The 19,138-nt window shown below is 46.4% G+C and overlaps 1 protein-coding gene across 2 annotated transcripts in view; it reads right to left on the bottom strand.

Annotated features, from left to right (window-relative positions):
• Nucleotides 1–19,138, bottom strand: part of BMERB1 (bMERB domain containing 1) — a 145,073-nt gene that overhangs the window by 41,437 nt on the left and 84,498 nt on the right. For both annotated transcript variants that reach the window (XM_070779707.1, XM_019987341.2), the window contains exon 2: nt 16,606–16,729. In XM_070779707.1, coding sequence (XP_070635808.1) covers nt 16,606–16,729 — 124 coding nt within the window. The remainder of the gene's footprint in view (nt 1–16,605; nt 16,730–19,138) is intronic.

Below are 19,138 nucleotides of genomic sequence, written 5' to 3'. Positions count from 1 at the left end.
CCTGCTAGGCTCCTCTGTCCATGGGGATTCTCCAGGCAAGAATACTGGGGTGGGTTGCCATTTCCTCCTCCAGAGGATCTTCCCAACCAGAGATGGAATTCACATCTCCTGCATTGCAGGCAGATTCTTTACCATCTGAGCCACTTGGGAAGCCCAGGTTCATTGGTATCATTTTTTAATTTTTAACATTAGAAAACTTTAATATAAAATTTTTACAGCACCATAAACAGAAGAACCAATATTTTTCCTTTTTAAAAGACATGAAAATAAATTCTTAACGCTTTCCTAAATATTACCTAAGATCATTCCAACAGGTACCCTACCTCGGGAAAAACTGGACCAAATGAATCAAAGTCCCACAGCCAAGATCTCAACCCAGGTCCCATCTCCAAATCCAGTGCTGCTGACTGCTTGAACACGCCCTGGCTCAGGTTAACTTAGTCAGGGGGAGCAAGCAGAGATAACAGCGTCAAGGCAGACGACAGATGGCCAGAAGGCTTACTCCTCCAGGCAGTTAATGAAACCATGGGCAAGGAACCCTGAATTTAATCACCAGAGCACCAAGCAGACCTAGTCTAAATCGTTCTAGGAGCAGATGGAGTTTTTCCTCCAGAACAGCTCAAGGCCATTTATGGTGGCCTAAGGGGCAGTGTTAGTACTCAGAGACAGTGGAACAGCCACAGATAATCACCAACTTTAAGGGGGAAGGACGATGCAGAGGTCCCTTGCCATCAGCCAGCACAGTTCAAGTCAAGCTAAAATGCCCGTCTATTCAGGCTTTTCTAAAGTGTTGCTTTCAAAGTGAAATGTAGGTCTCACTTTGTGCCTGTGCTCAGTCAATCAGTCGTGTCTGACTCTTTGAGACCCCACGGACTGCAGCACACCAGGCTTTCCTGTCCTTCACCATCTCCTGGAGTTTGTTCAAACTCATGTTCATTGAGTCAGTGATGCCATCCAACCATCTCATCCTCTGTTGCCCCCTTCTCTTAAACAATTACTACCCTTAAATGCCAGAATCCCTCGCAGTTCAGTAAAGAAGTTCAGAAATCCCACATCTTCCAACTCTCGGCTTACTCATGTGATTTCTTAAAATTAAAAAAGAGACCCTGTGTTGGTTTTTAGGGGTCGAAAACAGGTGGGCAATGGAAAGAAATGAAAGTGATCGTTACCGAGTTACTATAAATTCTGCTTCTGGTTATGTGCCTTTAGAAAGCTTATAAATGTAAACTTCTTGATAAACACAGCACCGGTTTCAATTAAAGGCTTAATCAATGAACTTCTATAATGGATGTGATGATGAGGACAACAGATGGCCCTGGGATTCTCGGACACTCTGGGAGACCACAAACATACATTTCATTTTGATTCTGATCACGAGCTAAGCTACAGGAGAGAGAGGTACTTATTGCTGTGCCAACACGGGCGCATTTTATACCTTCACTCAATTTCATCATTAAAAAATATGGCAAGAAAGCAAGATGAGTCATCTGCAAGCAGCTGACAGACACTTGGGTTCTATTTCATTCAGGGAAGAGGTGAGAAACATATATGGAAGGTATGGGGAGCATCATCCAAAGTGTTTTCAAACTTTCAATGGCCAAGCCACACTCTGGACTAATTAACTCTGAATCTGGAAGCAAGACCCAAGTATCAGCATCTTCTCTAAAGCTCTCCAAGGGATTCCTTAGCTCTGGGTAAGTCAAGGTTGAGCCAGTGGTTTTGAGGAGAACCGCCAGCCTAGAGCAAGACAGACAAGTTTCATGGCCTCCAGCCAGTGGCTGCTTCTATAAAGCTTCTTGCTGTGTATCTTTTCTTAGAAAATAATTTTATTTATTTTTGGCTGGGCTGGGTCTTTGTTGCTGCACACAGGCTTTCTCTAGCTGCGGCAAGCGGGGGCTACTCCCTGGTTGTGGAGTGTGGGCCTCTCATGGTGGCTTCTCTGGCTGCAGAGCAGGGGGAATGTAGCTGGCAGGCTTCAGGAGTTGCAGCACGTGGGCTCAGTCATTTCTCTTCCCGGGCTCCAGAGAGCAGGTTCAATAGTTGTGGCACAGGGGCATAGGTGTGCCAGGGCATGTGCAATCTTCCTGGATCAAGGATTGAACTTGTGTCTCCTGCATGGGCAGGCGAATTCTTTACCACTAAGCCAGCAGGGAAACCCTCTTGATGGGTATCAAGGCTCAACTGGGGAAGCAGAACCACCATGAGTTATGGGGCACGGGATGACTATAGGAATTAGATTGGCCACAATCGTGGGAGCAGCCGGTGAGGTTGAGGTCAGGGAAGGGAAGATGAGGACCAGAGGAGACACAGGGCCGCCCTTCTGAGAGGTCAGACGCATGCATCTGGTTATGGTAGGCTGCAGAGGGGGGCAGGTCTATGCACGTCTGTCGCCTTGTCTGCCCGGTGTCTAGAAGACATGGGGCCATGTTTGGCCAGCAGGTCAGGCAGTCTGGAAGACAAGTTGGACAGAAAAGCAGTGGACAGTGAGGATGAGCTGGAGCTACCTTCATGCTCTAACCATGGCCGCCCTCAAAGGATCAACACTGCTGCTTCCCTTCTGCCTCCCGGAATCTTCCATTTTTATTTTTAATTTTTCATAATTATAGCTAAAATTCATTGCATACTTTATAACAAGTCTGGAGAGTACTGTTCTAAGTGCTTTTAGATTTAGTTTCTTTTTTCTTTATAATGCACACCTTTTTTATTTAGTATCACAATATTAATGATAATGATTACTGTAATTCTTTTTTTTTTTTTTTTGGAGTATAGTTGCTTTACAGTTGCTCATAGTTGCTATACTATTTTCTGCCGTGGAGCAAAGTGAATCTGCCATGCGTATACACATAGCTGCTCTTCCCTGGACTTCCCGTTTTGGGTCTCCTCTCTTGCTCTTGAGAGCACTGAGTAGAGTTCCCTGTGCTCTACAGTCAGTTCTCATCAATTATCTATTTTGTCTCCCACCTTTTACTTGGAAAGGGAAAGGGATTCTGGGAAGTAGAGGTCTTAGCATAGTTACATTTTCCATAGTTTAGTAAAGGTGTCAGAAATCAGGGGAATGTTAACATCTTAATAGTTGGTACCCAAAATCCTCTTAGGGAGGAAATGTTTTTTCTGGGAACCATAGTTAGACAACCTCTTGGGGTAGCGTTCCCAAGAGCCCAGGCACCTTTTGGTGCCATGGCTTCTCAGAAGAGCACGAAATTGCTCTTCGTGGGGCAGGAAGAGGCATGTGTCTTACTTGAGATGGAGGGAGCTGAGAAAAACAAGAGCAAGGGAGGACATGAGACTGGCTCAAGAAAAAGAACTGCCTCGTGCAGGCTGATAAAAAAGGCCTTATTAGCCAGGAGTATAAAATGTGGGTTTTTAAATAGTTTGTTTGTAAAGAGCTCCGTGCCACCCCTTCTGTGATCCTTAGTTCTACAACTCCTCAAATGACCTGTGGGAGTATCACAGGGCTCTGTTTTGATTTGTTGTTATGGAAACTGAAGCATCTGCGTGTCACACCCACATAGATGGTGGTGTAGAACCCAGGAAACCAAGCCCAGGGGCAGAAAGGATATAAGAGGGAACCTGCTAGGGATTCAGAGAACACTGTCATGGATTTTGGTTTCCCCAGCCTGTGGCATCATGGGTGGGAGGTACTTCTCCAAGGGTCTGGAGAGTAGGTACCCAGGGTAGAAGAAGATGTGGCATCTTACACAGATCCAGTTCAGCAGGGCAGCCTGAGGAGCAGAATGGGAATGTCATGGCCAAGTTCATTCTCTGCTTTTGGGGACCCTAGTCTCCCTTGTTTGCTGCTCTTAATAAGGCAGTGGTGCTGTCTTTCCCACCAAAGTATGGTTTTCTCTACTCATCCACAGTCTTTGGTTTGCAAATCTCCCATCACCTAACCACAAAAAGGCTTCCCCAGTGATTCATATGGTAAAGAATCTCCCTGCCACTCAGGAGAGCTGGGTTTGAACCCTGGGTCAGGAAGACCCCATGGAGGAGGAAATGGCAACCCACTCCAGTATTCTTGTTGGAGAATCCCATGGACAGAGGAGCCTGGAGGACTAGAGTCCATGGGGTCACAAAGAGTCGGACACAACAGAACGACTAGCACTTTTGCTCACTTTCATCATCTAACTGGTCCGGCCTCTCTGTATTCCAGGAGAGAGACTCTGATCGGCCCAGGCCAAGCCAATCTGGACCAACTAGCTCTGGCCTGGAGGAGGGGAGTGGGGGAAGCCAGAACACCCCACACGCGGAGCTGATTCTCTAAGGAGGGGCAGTGGGGCTGGGAGGCAACCACTGGTGCTTCATGAACAGCCAGCTCTGAATCAAGCTACTGGAGCTAGAATCTCAACCCCCCTTATTCTTAGCTTAATCTCATTTGTAAAATGTGACTCATTAGTACCTGCCTCATCAGGTTGCTATGAAAAAAAAACCAGTGATCCATTGAAAAAATTTAGCATTGTGCCTGGCACATGTATATGCTCAAGATTCATTAGGCGAATTAGTAAGGACAGCATTGAGAATTGATCACAGCATCTCAGCACCTGCTACTCCACCCCTTCACCCATCTGAAGCTTCTGTCTTTTACTATGACATCAACAGATTTTGTCTCCTCCCCTGGACTGTTAGGGCAAGTCCTCATACGTATTATTCACTGCAAGTGCTTACTGAATAAAGGAAGGAATAAATAAGTGCTTGGATATCCCTAGGTATGGAAACTCATGACCTCCCAAGGTTCCAACTTCTGTAATTCCAAGTATTTGCTAAGGCCCCTCTTATGCTGGGATGGTTAACTGGATTCTCTGCAGCATTTGTGATTCTAGTTCCACAAAGAAGAAACCAACTCGCTCCTCCACGTGACAGTCCTTCAGATGTTTCAAAATGGATCTCAGATGCCCTGCATCACCTCCTCTCCAGTCTGTATGTACCTTCCTATGATGGAAGAGACCTTCATTCCATCCTCCAATCTCCTCCCCCCTGTGCCCCCTCTTCAAAATAAATAGGCTACTACTAAAAGCCAAGCACATGAGCTGTATGTCTGCTTTTAACAAGCATCTATTCATTTCCAAACTCAATTTCTTCCTGAAGGAAAGGAAAATAACATTTAATGAGCATTTATATTGTGGGGGGACACTTAATAACATGATCGCTTTTACTCCTCAAAATCACCCTAGGAGAGGTTAGCTGCATCACCATTTGACAAATGAGTTAGCCAAGGCTCAGAGAGGTTAAGGTACCGTTCAAGATTGCACAGCATACAAATGGCAGAGTTAGAATTCAAAGGTAGGTATAATATCATCTAGAGAAAGTTACACGCCTTCCCTTTTATCAGAAAATAACTGTCAAAGAACCAAGACATTTAGTAATGAAAAAAAAAAACAGGCTGCCTTTCCTCTGGCAGGACCCAAACTGGGAGGGTCTTAGATTTTCCTAATCTAATTTGAAACCCCTGAAGAGTTTAGGGGACTGAGGACAGAAGGACAAGAGTTCCAGGCCAGAAATCCAAGAGGAAAGATCTATGTAACTGATCACTCAATGACTGCTGCTGCTAAGTCACTTCAGTTGTGTCCGATCTGTGCAACCTGATAGTTCCTGATCTAATTTGAAACCCCTGAGGAGTTTAGGGGACTGAGGACAGAAGGACAAGAGTTCCAGGCCAGAAATCCAAGAGGAAAGATCTATGTAACTGATCACTCAATGACTGCTGCTGCTGCTAAGTCACTTCAGTTGTGTCCGATCTGTGCGACCCGATAGATGGCAGCCCGCCAGGCTCAGCCATCCCTGGGATTCTCCAGGCAAGAACACCAGAGTGGGTTGCCATATCCTTCTCCAATGCATGAAAGTGAAAGGTGAAAGTGAAGTCGCTCAGTCATGTCTGACTCTTAGCGACCCCGTGGATTGCAGCCTACCAGGCTCCTCCGTCCATGGGATTTTCCAGGCAAGAGTACTGGAGTGGGGTGCCATTAGCCAATTAAACAAAGCAAAATATAAATCAGGATACTGTCTTAATGAGTAGCTATGGTGACATCCCTAGTGGACCAGTGGTTAAGACCTCCCTTTCCATTGCAGGGGATGTAGGTTCAATCAGGTAGCTAAGATCCCACACGCCTCCTGGCTAAAAAGCCAAAACACAAAACAGAAGCAATACGGTAACAAACTCAATAAAAGACTCACATAAAATGAGTGGCTATGCTGTGTAGACCCAAAACACGAAGGCAAATCTACTAAGGTGTCTGTACTTTTCCCCTTCCTGTTTCTCTTTTGAGCAGCCTGTCCTGAAGATGTCAACAGGGGGCTGGTTCTTCTCTGAAGAGAAATGAGGCACAGGCAAGCATTATCTGATTTGGGGCTAAGTGCAGAGCAAAGAGCCGAGTCCTCAATTGAGATCATCAAGTGATACGGACAAGCACCTCTCAACCCCAGCTGCCACTCACATCAGCAGTTTTCCAGAGACAAGCAAAGAGCGGGGAAACCCCTGCATTGTCAGGCACGCATGATGGAGCCTGTGCGCTCACTCTGTCTCATAAGATGCTTTTTCCTCTGGAGATTTCAAAGAATGATGAACACTCAGCATCAGATGAAGCGACGCAGGTTCTCCATGTGGTGCATGCTGTCTTCCCCTCAGCTCGACCTTGCCATGGACATCCCCTGTCACTGTTGCTGCCACCCTGGGAGGCCAGCTCTGCACTTGGCCCTTAAATGAATTGCCGCAGTCTCTTAAGGTGGTCAGCTGAACAATGTCCTGCAAGATATCCCCACCCTAACTCCCAGAACTTAACATGTTACCCTAGACGGCAAGTGGGACACTGCAGGTGTGATTCAATTCGGGATCTTGGGAGGGGGAGGTTATCTTGGATTATACAGGTGGGCTGATTCCAGCAGAGATTGGATGGTACCACTTGTGGTCTTTGAAGATGGAGGAAGGGACAACGAGGAGGGAACATAAGACATGAGGCTCTGGAAGTGGGAAAGAGCTCGGAAAAGGATCCTCCCCTTGGAAAATGAGTCTCCAGAAGAAGCTTGGCCCCACCAACACTTTGATGGCAGAAACCCACTGCCAACTTCTGGTCTCGAGAATGACAAGAGAATAGGTGTGGAGGTGTTTGCTTCTTTTGCCTCGCCATATGGCTTGCAGGGTCTTAACTACCTGATCAGGGATGGAACCCAGGCTCTCGGCCGTGAAAGTGCAAAGCCCTAACCACTGGCCCACCAGGAAGTCCCCCGTGTGTTAAGTCACCAACTTTGTATAGTTTGTTGCAGCAGCCACAGGAAACTCATATACTTCGTAAAGTGCACTGCAAGCTGCTGGACCAAGGTCTCCCTCTGTAGGAATACTGTGGATGGAACCACTGGAAATGAGGCAGGCACTCAAAAAAGAAGGGAAGTCAAGCCCTTGCTCATTTATTAGGTATATACTCACAGGGCACCTACCCTGAGACAGGCCACGTGTTGGGTGCTGCCTACACTGTGAGGAGTTTAAACGGCTCAGCTTGTATCCTCGTCAAGGCTGAGGCGAAAAGGAGAGAGACGGGGAACACGGGCTTGCATTGATAAGCACAGATTTATAAATGGAGGAAAAAAGACCTTGGTGACTGGGACAGGACGGGACCCAGACTGGAAAGTGCTGGGAAGGCTTCCTCTAGGAAATGACCCTGGATCTGAGCCCTGGGGAAAGGGGGAGAGTTAATCAGGCAGGAGCGGGAAGTGGGGGGCGTCTAGATAGAAGGAACAGACTGGATGAAGGTTGCCATGGAAGAGGAGGGACTGAAAGGAGGTCCATGGAGAGCAGAGGTGGGGGCCACGGGGGGAGAATTGATGAAGATGAGAAGGTGGGAGACCGGGTGGGAACAGACTGATGGGAACATTCTGGAATATGCTCCCTGATGCTTATGTGTGAGTTTCTTCCATGATGAGGGTGATGCTCTACAAAGAACAACAGCTTTCTACTAGGATAGCCATTAGTCAGAATTGACTAAGGAGCGTTTGAAATGTGGCTAAGACTACTGAAGGACTGCGTTTTGAGTTTTATTTAATTGTAACTAATTTAGTTGGGGCTTCCCTGGTGGCTCAGTTGGTAAAGAATCCCCCTACAATGCAGGATACCTGGGTTCGATTCCTGGGTTGGGAAGATCCCCTGGAGGAGGGCATGGCAACCCACTCCAGTATTCTCGCCTGGAGAATCCCATGGGCAGAGGAGTCTGGTGGGCTATAGTCCGTAGGTCGCAAAATGTCAGACATGACTAAGCACAGCACAGCACACAGTAATTTAAGTTGAAATAGTCACATGGGCAGAGAAGGCAATGGCACCCCACTCCAGTACTCTTGCCTGGAAAATCCCATGATCGGTGAAGCCTGGTAGGCTGCAGTCCATGCGGTCACGAAGAGTCGGACATGACTGAGCGACTTCACTTTCACTTTTCACTTTCATGCATTGGAGAAGGAAATGGCAATCCACTCCAGTGTTCTTGCCTGGAGAATCCCAGGGATGGGGGAGCCTGGTGGGCTGCCGTCTATGGGGTCGCACAGAGTTGGACACGACTGAAGTGACTTAGCAGCAGCAGCAGCAGAAGTCACATGGGGCTCGTGCATACCCAATTATACACAACAGCTCTAGGCTGGATAGAGATATTGATAGATAGACAAATAGATAGATATAACCTTATAAGGATTTACAGGATTACAGAGGCTAAGAACCAAGATCTGTATGTCACCAACCTGGAGACCCAGGAGAACCAAAGGTATAAGTACCAGTCCAAAGCTGGCAAGCTCCACACCCATAAAGAGTTGATTTTTCAGTTCAAGTCCAAAGGTAGGAAAGGAAAGATTGACAACCCAGCTCATGCAGTCAGGCAGGCAAAGTTCCTTCTTGCTTCCTGCGCTTCTCAGGTCTTCAACGGATTGAGTGAGGCCAACCCACACTGGGGAGGTGCAATATGGATGTGAGAGTTGGACTATAAAGAAAGCTGAGCGCCAAAGAATTGATGCTTTTGAACTGTGGTGTTGGAGAAGACTCTTGAGAGTCCCTTGGACTACAAGGATATCCAACCAGTCCATCCTAAAGGAGATCAGTCCTGGGTGATCATTGGAAGGACTGATGCTGAAGCTGAAACTCTAATACTTTGGCCATCTGATGCTAAGAGCTGACTCATTTGAAAAGACCCTGATGCTGGGAAAGATTGAGGGCAGGAGGAGAAGGAAGGGGATGACAGAGAATGAGATGGTTGGATGGCATCCCCGACTCAATGGACATGGGTTTGGGTGGACTCTGGGAGTTGATGATGGACAGGGAGGCCTGGCATGCTGCAGTTCATGGGGTCGCAAAGAGTCGGACACGACTGAGCAACTGAACTGAACTGAACTAATCTGCTTTACTTTACTTAAGTCTGTGGTTGTTGTTCAGTCGCTCAGTCATATCTGACTCTTTGTGACCCCATGGACTGCAGCACACCAGGCTTCCCTGTCCATCACCAACTCCCAGAGTTTGCTCAAACTCATGTCCATCGAGTCGGTGATGCCATCCACCCATCTCTTCCTCTGTCATCCCCTTCTCCTCCTGCCTTTCCCAGCATCAGGGTATTTTCTAATGAGCCAAGTCTGTGGGTTCAAATGTTAATTTCATCCAGAAATATCCTCACAGGTACACCCAAAATTATGTCTAAACAAATATTTGGGTGCCCCAGAGCCCAGTCAAGTTGACACATAAAAGTAACCATCATAAGAACCTAATACAGGGTTCCCCTCCCCAGCTCAGCACAGCCCAGGGGAGATCCGCGGGGCCAAGGGCATGAAACCCTTTATGGTAAGACAGTCAAAGCACCCAGAGAGAAGATCTTCCTTTCCCAAAGCTTGTTCTGACTTTGAAAGGCAACATGGAGCAGCAGACGCCTGTCCAGTGGGGGATATTTTTTCTCTATTTGATCCGCCAGGTCCCCACCCTTATCCCTACCTCCCCATACAATTAGGAATTCAGGAGCGTCCTTCCGTTCAGAGGTCTCACCTGGAACACTCTCCCTCCATCCTCTTTCCTCATCTTTTTTCATCTTCCCTTAAGGCCTCCTTCCTTTTTCCTTCCCCAGCTCCTCACATTCTGGTATACTTTGTCCAAGACAAACTGCTTTTTAGATCTTCTGCAATTAAAGGCATCTCTTCCCACCACCTGATATGTACAGTGGCTCCGGCAACGGTGACCCGTTCTTAGGAGATGCTATTTAAAACCCAGGGTGCAACCAGCGTGACGCAGAACTGCCAAACGTGGCTGAGAAGTGTCAAGTTACATAAATGCACATGCTTCACTTTGCCTTTGGCTTGAAGCTTTTCCTAACAGGCTTCAGGATTATCATCAGCTCATTAAAGGTAAAGAGGAGGCAGGTGTATCAAACTTTTTAAAAATGACAACAATAATAAAGTCAAGTCCCCAGAGCAGAGTTGAACTTGATGGGTAAGAGCCACTCCCAGATCTTAGGGGAGAGAGGTGGTTTTCTGGGTCTTCTCTGGAGATACATAAGCAGCCCTGATCCTCTTCCCTCAAGGCATGGTATTAACAGTTAGAGGAGGGAAGGGAATTTTGGTTTGCTTGTAACCTAGGAAGAGTCACCTACTTTCACATGTCCTCTCTTTCCATCCCTGGTGACAGTGCTGTCAGGGAAGCATCAACACCCCATTGATCAGAGGGGAAACTGAGGCTGGAATAGGGCAAGATTTGCTCCAGTCCCCAGAGTCAATAAGAAATAGAACTGGGGTTCAAAACCATCTGAGAGCCCCTATAGCTTGATGGTTGAAATCATGGACTCTGGACTCAGAGTGCTGGGTTATATCACTGTCTGCTGTTTCGTGGACGCTGAACAACCCTGGGCAAGTTACTTGACCTCTCTGTGCATTAGTTTCCTCATCTATAAAAAGGGCAGGGAGGATGCTGTATGTCGATTAAGTTGTAGTGAGGAAAGCACTTAGAACACTGCCCAACACAGCAAGTATTTGAAAAGTTGCTGTTTACAACTCATGAACCCTCTACCACCATACCCTGAATCTCTTCCAGGTTCTAGGGCCCGAGTGCTTAACCACACTTGGTTCTTCTATTATTTTTTTTAACTTTTATTGGAGTATAGTTGCTTTACAGGAAGTGGACCCTGAATATTCACTGGAAGGACTGATGCTGATGTTGAAGCTACAGTCCTTTGGCCACCTGATGTGAAGAGCCAGCTCACTGGAAAAGACCCTGATGCTGGGAAAGATTGAGGGCAAAAGGAGAAGAGGGTGGCAGAGGATGAGATGGTTAGATAGCATCACTAACTTAATGGACATGAGTTTAAGCAAATCCCAGGAGATAGTGAAGGACAGGGAAGCCTGGCATGCTGTAGTCCATGGGGTTGCAAAGAGTCGGACACAAGTGAACGACTGAACAACAGCAACAGTTGCTTTACAATGTTGTGTTAATTTCTACCATACAGCAAAGTGAATCAGCTACACCTACATCAGCTATATGTCCCCTCTTTTTTGGACTTTCTTCCCATTTAGGTCACCATAGAGCACTGAGTAGAATTCCCTGTGCTATAAATAGGTTCTCATTGTCTATTTTATACATATACGTATATGTGTCAATCTCAATCTCCCAATTCATCCCGCCCTCTCTTTTTCCCCCTGGTATCCACATGTTTGTTCTCTACATCTGTGTCTCTATTTCTGCTCAGTCCTTCGTAATAAAATGAAGTTACTGGGGTCCAAGCCCAGAGTCTGGAGATACTGGAACTCAAGGACTGTGCTCCTGAAATCTATCCTTCACACACCCATCTCTGCTGCCCGCTGCAGCTCTGACTCATTAAGTAGAAGATACCGCTGCCCAGAGCACAGTGTAAAATGAAGATAACGGCCCCCTCCCTCACCTCTGAAGATACTTAGAAACCCAGATAAACAGCAGGACCAGGCTTGCAGAGGTGATGCAGAAGGGCTGAGGCGGGCTGGCAGGGGCTGCAGGAGGAGTTATGCAAAGCTAACGGTGTGAGTCAATGCTGGAATCAAGGGTGAGAAAATGAATCTGGGGTTGTTGACAGCCTCCGCAGGCCAGGATGGCGAGAGGCATGGGATGGGGCTGCAGCGGGAGGGAATGGCAGGTGGGTGGCATCGGGGGTCAAAGGTGGAACAAAGGAGGTTTCAAGTTTCACCTCCTGGACATTTGCCACCAATTAAAGAGGCGTTTTTGTGATACTGAGGCATTTATTCCCTCTTTCAAATGAAGCTCATAAAATTGCCAGATTTCAAGAGGGAGATCTCTAAATGCCAGTTAAGAACTTGGAAAGCAGGAGACCAGTGAAGGGAAAACATCCAAAGCAGATGCCCCCGGTGTGTGGTGGAGACACGTGCCCGCTGGGGTCACTCAAAGCCCTTCTCTGAACCTGACCTCATGAGCCTTATTTAGGGTAAGCAGTTATGCTGCGGGTGCACCTGACTGGTCGTTCCATTAGCAAGCGCTTTTTATAGGTTATATTACAATGTATGCATAGGGCTCACAAAGGCCTTACCCTCAGTGAGGGTTCTATAAATGTTGACTCTTGTCGTCCCCGAGGACCCTTAGAGGAACAGGGTACTACTGCAAATTCCCAGCAGGTTGACTTGAAAACCTTGACTAAGTTGGAGCTCATGTTAGGCTTCAAATAAATCACTTCTCTCCAGAGAGAGGCTATGAAAAAGTCCAAAGCCTGATGCATCAGAACCATCTCCGTTTCCGCCCAATTGCATTCGAGATGGCGGAACAAGATGATACCCAGTGTGGGACTGTGGGATTGGGGACCTCCCAGCAGGGGTCTGTCTTTGCATTCTAGAAGAGTGAGGCGAAGAGAAAAGGCGTCCTTCTGCTGGGAATAAGTAAGGGGCTAACTTAGGGTTCAGGGCTCTGCCCCTCAGAAACACACCTTGAGTTCAAATCCCAGGTCCACCTCTACAAGCTCGTGACCTTGAAAAAGTTATCTCACCTCTATAATTGCCGTTTTCTCATCAGTAAAGTAGAAGGAATAGAATCCACTCCCTCAGAATGGGTTTATGATTCAAAAAGTTGAAATAAGTGAGCAACTGTATGCAACACGCATAGCGTGTGTGCAGTATATCAGTACCCGAGGTAAACAGCAGTCCTTTTGAAAACTGTCGTGTGCCTGAGGACACAGACAAGGACAGGAGAGAGCCAGTATGATCCTGAGCCCACTTCCTGTGAATTCATGCTAGCTCCCGGGGAGGGACAGGGAGGCAGAACTAGCAGAAGCCGTGAGCCCCAGAGGAGAGGGCAGGACGCGGAGAGAAAACGGAAACCCACGAAGGGACAATGCTCATCTTCAGGGGTGTTGGGACAGCAGCCTTTAGATCCAGAAAGAGTCAGCACAGCGGGAGACAGTCAAGTGAGAAGACACCCTCTGCCATGAAATAGGATCTGACTCATACAGACTCCAGGGGAGCCGAGGGGTAACTTGATTACTTCCGAGCAGGTGTGACAAAACCAATCTTGTCCTGGTTATTACAGCTACAGTTATTGGGGCTGTTTCAGTCAAAGGCTATCACATTCCTCTCACTCAGAGCTTCCCACCTGAGCCTGTAAATGCTTAGTACAGTCTAAAATTTTATTTCTCCCATATCCTACGCAAAGGGGTGTTGTGTGTATGTGTGTCTATGTGTGTGTGTGTGAAGGGAAGCTATTGGGGTAAGGATGGAGTGTGAAAGAACAATTTTTGCACATTCATCAAATACTAATTGGCCTAATAAGTGCTGGGCATTGTTCAAGATTCTGGGAGAATTCAACAGAGGAGGCGATGGATCAGATCTCTGCCCTCAAGAGCTTACACTCTTCAAGACATCATCTCGGGAAATACATTGAGAGCTTCCTTTCTTCCTTCATTCTTTCCTTCCCTCCTTCTTTCCCTCCTTCCTTCACTCATTCACTCACTTAATAAAAACTCTGGACTCAGACTGCATCCTACCTTAGCTACTTATTAGCTAAAGAAACCTTGGGTCAGTTTCTTAACCTCCAGCTCAGTTCAGTTCAGTCACTCAGTCAGGTCCAACTCTTTGCGACCCCATGAACTGCAGCACGCCAGGCCTCCCTGTCCATCCCCAACTCCTAGAGTCCACCCAAACCTATGTCCATCGAGTCGGTGATGCCATCCAACCATCTCATCCTCTGTCATCCCCTTCTCCTCCTGCCCCCAATTCCTTCTAGCATCAGGGTCTTTTCAAATGAGTCAGCTCTTCACATCAGGCGGCCAAAGTATTGGAGTTTCAGCTTCAGCATCAGTCCTTCCAATGAACACCCAGGACTGATCTCCTTTAGGATGGACTAGTTGGATCTCCTTGCAGGCCAAGGGACTCTCAAGAGTCTTCTCCAACACCACAGTTCAAAAGCATCAATTCTTCAGCACTCAGGTTTCTTTATAGTCCAACTCTCACATCCATACATGACTACTGGAAAAACCATAGCCTTGACTAGATGGACCTTTGTTGGCAAAGTAATGTCTCTGCTTTTGAATATGCTGTCTAGGTTGGTCATAACTTTCCTTCCAAGGAGGAAGCGTCTTTTAATTTCATGGCTGCAATCACCATCTGTAGTGATTTTGGAGCCCCCAAAAATAAAGTCTGACACTGTTTCCCCATCTATTTTCCATGAAGTGATGGGACTGGATGCCATGATCTTAGTTTTCTGAATGTTGAGCTTTAAGCCAACTTTTTCACTCTCCTCTTTCACTTTCATCAAGAGGCTCTTTAGTTCTTTACTTTCTGCCATAACGGTGGTATCATCTGCATATCTGAGGTTATTGATATTTCTCCTGGCAATTTTGATTCCAGCTTGTGCTTCCTCTAGCCCAGCGTTTCTCATGATGTACTCTGCATAGAAGTTAAATAAACAGGGTGACAACATACAGCCTTGACGGACTCCTTTTCCTATTTGGAACCAGTCTGTTGTTCCATGTCCAGTTCTAACTGTTGCTTCCTGACCTGCATATTCCTTCTCTAAAATGGAGACAAGACTAGGACCCACCTGCACCTTAAACCCTATAGCAGTGTGAAGGCCTGGCTTTGAGAAAGAACCGGGAAACCAAATTCCAGAAGGGTCCACACCCAGCCCCTTAGCCCAGAAGGCCACAGATGATGGATGAGGTGTTTGTCCAGGTCTGAGTGGGCCATGATCTCTACCCGGCCATCTTGGAGTCTGCTGTGCATCTCTGAGATCGATAAAATTCTGTGCCTCCAGACAAGGCTACATACTCTAAAGGCGGGGCTTGGTGGGGGGAACCCTCATTGTTATCCACTGCTATCTGCAGGCTGCTAGCAAGACTTCTGGGCGCCAAGAAGCCAGCCCCTCCCTGGGAGCATGTCACTGAGCCTCCGAAATGTCCTGACAGCATTGACATCCTTCTGTATCATTTGGTTAATTTGATTTATCCAAGTGTCTACTGTTGACATTTGTCTCTAAGCGATCAGACTCATGAGGACGATGGGGAAATTTAGTGAGGTCACAAGTCAAGAGCTTATGCCGGCCTGGCCCAGGGCTGTAGCTTACATGTTGGCCTAATGTCTCTGAGCACTTGACGTGTGTGTGCCAGATGTGGGGATAACATGCACACACACACACACACACACACACACAATGCAAAGATCAGGAAATGCTCAGTGAGAGCCATTGTTGCAAAAGCAGCCTTGGCCCCTCTGAGCACCTGCAGGCTGAAGACAGCCCTTCAGTACTTTAAAGCTGAGCTCACATTCTCTGTCGCCTTTCCGTTTAAAACATGGGGAGTATATTGTCAACGCTAGTAATTTTTTTTAAATTGGGGTACAGTTGCTTTACAATGTTGTGTTAGTTTCTGCTGTGCAACAGCATGGATCAGTTATATGTATACATATATCCGCTCCCTTGTGGACCTTCCTCCCCCTGATCCCACTCCGCTAGGTCACCACAGAGCACCGAGCTGAGCCCCCTGTGCTATGCTGCAGGTTCCCACTAGCTATCTATTTTACACATGGCAGTATATGTATGCCATTCTAATCTCTCGATTCATCCCACCCTTTGTGATATGTTTTTAATGTTAGAAAAAAATCTGTAGATAAGAACAGAAGCTTAATTATAATTTTAGAACCAAATATAAGTTTTATGCTCTTTGAGAATGTAAACAATAAAAATAGAAAAAAAAAAAAAAAAAGCAAGACCCAGATAGTAATTTAATCATCTTTTATAGGGTTTTATATTGACTAACAGTTATATACTAAGAAATAGGGCATCCCAGGAGGCACGAGAGGTAAAGAATCCGCCTGCCAATGCAGGAGATGCAAGGGATGCAGGTTCAACCCCTGGGTTAGGAAGATCCTCTGGAGGAAGAAATGCCACTCCAGTATTTCTTGCCTGTAAAATTCCATGGACAGAGGAGCCTAGCAGGTTGCAGTCCATGGGGTTGCAAAGAGTCGGACACGACTGAGCGACTGAGCACACAGGAATAAGAAATAGAGGAACAGATAGCCACTTCTCGAGGCAGTAGTGAGAATGAGGCTGGCACACAGTTATCAACAGTAAATGTCAGGTTCCCGGGCATCCTCCCCCTCCTCACTCCTTCCTTTTCTTGGCCACTTCCCCCAAGCACTTACATAAACCTGAGCTCAGATTCCCGTCGGACCAAGACTTCCCGGAGACGCTGGATTTTCGCCATCTCCAGCTCGATCTCCTCCGGCCTCATGGTTGTCTCTGCCATGGAGATGATGTCCAGCTGATCTGTGCAGGAGATATAAAATGCAGGCGTCAAGACCCCGAGGGCTGTAAGGGTTTTCAAGAATTCCCTTTGGGACAGTCCCCGCCTTGCTCCAGCGACCTTCATACCCCAAGAAGGCACACGGATCTTTGCCAGTGTTGCAAGTCTGTATTTGTGAGCGGGCCCTTCAGAAACTAGAAAGCACGTTTCCATGGGAACCCTGTTACAAGGCAGAAGGAGGCTCAGGCAGGGGTCACCCAAACCTGTTCAAGGTTATAACGTGCCCTTGGCAGTCCCTGCCTGGTCCCAGCTTCTGAGTCTCGGTCCTTTTGACCATGGCCGTTCATCCTGTCCCAGTCTCCAAGACCAGCATTTTTAGGCAGAAAAATGGGTGTGATAATTACTTTTAGCAATACCATTAATAATTATCTTATAGGAATACTAAGTAATGTAAGCAATAGTAACGTGAAATGATACAAGTTTGTTGTAGAAAATTCAGATAACAGAGATAAGCAAAGAAGAACGAGGTAAAAAGTCATCTACAACCTCTCTGCCCAGAGGGAACATTTTGATGGACATTCTTCTGACTTTATATTGATAGTTATATGTATATATATATATTGTCATATAAGTAAAGCCATATGTCAAAAAAATATAAGACCATATGTATGCCACACACACAGAACCATATAATTATCAAATATATAGAAAGACACTATATACGTGTGTGTGTGTGTGTGTGCACTCAGTTGTGTCCAACTCTTTGTGACCCCATGGACTGTAACTTGCCAGACTCCTCTGTTCATGGGATTTTCCAAGCAAGATTACTGGAGTGGGTTGCCATTTCCTCTCCAGGGGATTTTCCCAACTCAGGGATCAAACCCATGTCTCCTATATTGGCAGGCAGATTCTTTACCAACTGCATTGCATGGGAAGCCCTTACATATATATGACTGTATATAAATATATCTGCATGTATATATGTATATACACCCACTTCATGGATCACAGCCTTGTTGTGGCAAAGGGGCTTGTGTAACTCAATGAAGCTACGAGCCATGCTGTGCAGAGCCACCCAAAGCGGATGGGTCATAGTTAGGAGTTCTGACCAAATGTGGTCCACTGGAGCACGTGGTATTCTTGCCTGGAGAATCCCATGGACATGGGGTATGAAAAGTATGAAAAGGCAAAATGATACGATGCTGGAAGATGAGCACCCCCAGGTCAAGAAGGTATCCAAAATGCTCCTGGGGAAGAGCGGGAGGCAATTATTACATGAATTTGAGCAAAATTCTGGGAGATAGTGGAGGACAGAGGAGCCTGCTACAGGAGCGTACAATCCCTGGGGTTGCAATGAGTCAGACATAACTTAGCGACTGAACAACAATGTATATATGCACATATACTAGTTCACTAGGGCTACCATAACAAAACAACAGAAGCTGCAGAGCTTAAACTATAGACATTTGTTTTCTCCTGGTTTTGGAGGCTAGAAGTTCCAGATCAAGGTCTGGCAGGGTGAGCTTCTGGTGAAAACTCTCTTCCTGGCTTGCAGATGCCCACCTTCTCACTGTACTCACATGGCCTCTTCGTGTGCATGCAGAGAGAACTCTCCGGTGTCTCTTCTTAGAAAGATACTAACTCTATGAGATCAGGGCTCCACTTTTAATGCCCTCATTTAATCTCAGTTCTGAGCACCGAAGAATTGATGCTTTTCAACTGTGGTGCTGGAGAAGACTCTTGAGGGTCCCTTGGACAGCAAGGTGATCAAACCAGTCAATCCTAAAGGAAATCAATCTTGAACATTCATTGGAAGGACTGATGCTGAAGTAGAAGCTTCAATCCTTTGGCCACCTGATGCAGAGAGCCGACTCATTGGAAAAGACCCTGATGCTGGGAAAGATTGAAGGTAGAAGAAGAAGCGGGCGACAGAGGACGAGATGGTTGGATGGCATCACTGACTCAACAGACATGAGTTTGAGCAAGCTCCGGGAGACGGTGAAGTACAGGTAAGTCTGATGTCCATGGGGTTGTAAAGAGTTGAACAGGACTTAGCGATTGAACAACAACAGCTTTCTCATTTCCAAATCAGCCTCACTGGGGATTAGGGCTCCAACATATGAATTTGTGGGGGATATAAACATTCAATCCATAACACTATGCATGTATGTGGATCTATGTATATACATCTCTCTTCATATACTGACGTTTTTTATGTACATTCTTCTGATGCATACATATGGTAATTTATGTCATTATATATATTATATATGTAGCATGCATATATAGGGTGACACATATGGTTTTATATATGTGTGTGTGTTTTATATGTATAATGTTATATATAAACACATGCATTTTTTTTTAGGAGTGCAAAAACACATATCAAGATGTGAGTAGTTCAAGATGTTATGTGCATATATACATACACA

This window comes from Bos indicus, chromosome 25 (genome assembly GCF_029378745.1).
Source record: "Bos indicus isolate NIAB-ARS_2022 breed Sahiwal x Tharparkar chromosome 25, NIAB-ARS_B.indTharparkar_mat_pri_1.0, whole genome shotgun sequence".
Lineage (NCBI taxonomy): Eukaryota > Metazoa > Chordata > Mammalia > Artiodactyla > Bovidae > Bos > Bos indicus.
The sequence above is the reverse complement of the archived record's forward strand: the minus strand, read 5'-3'. Positions and strand labels throughout refer to the sequence as shown.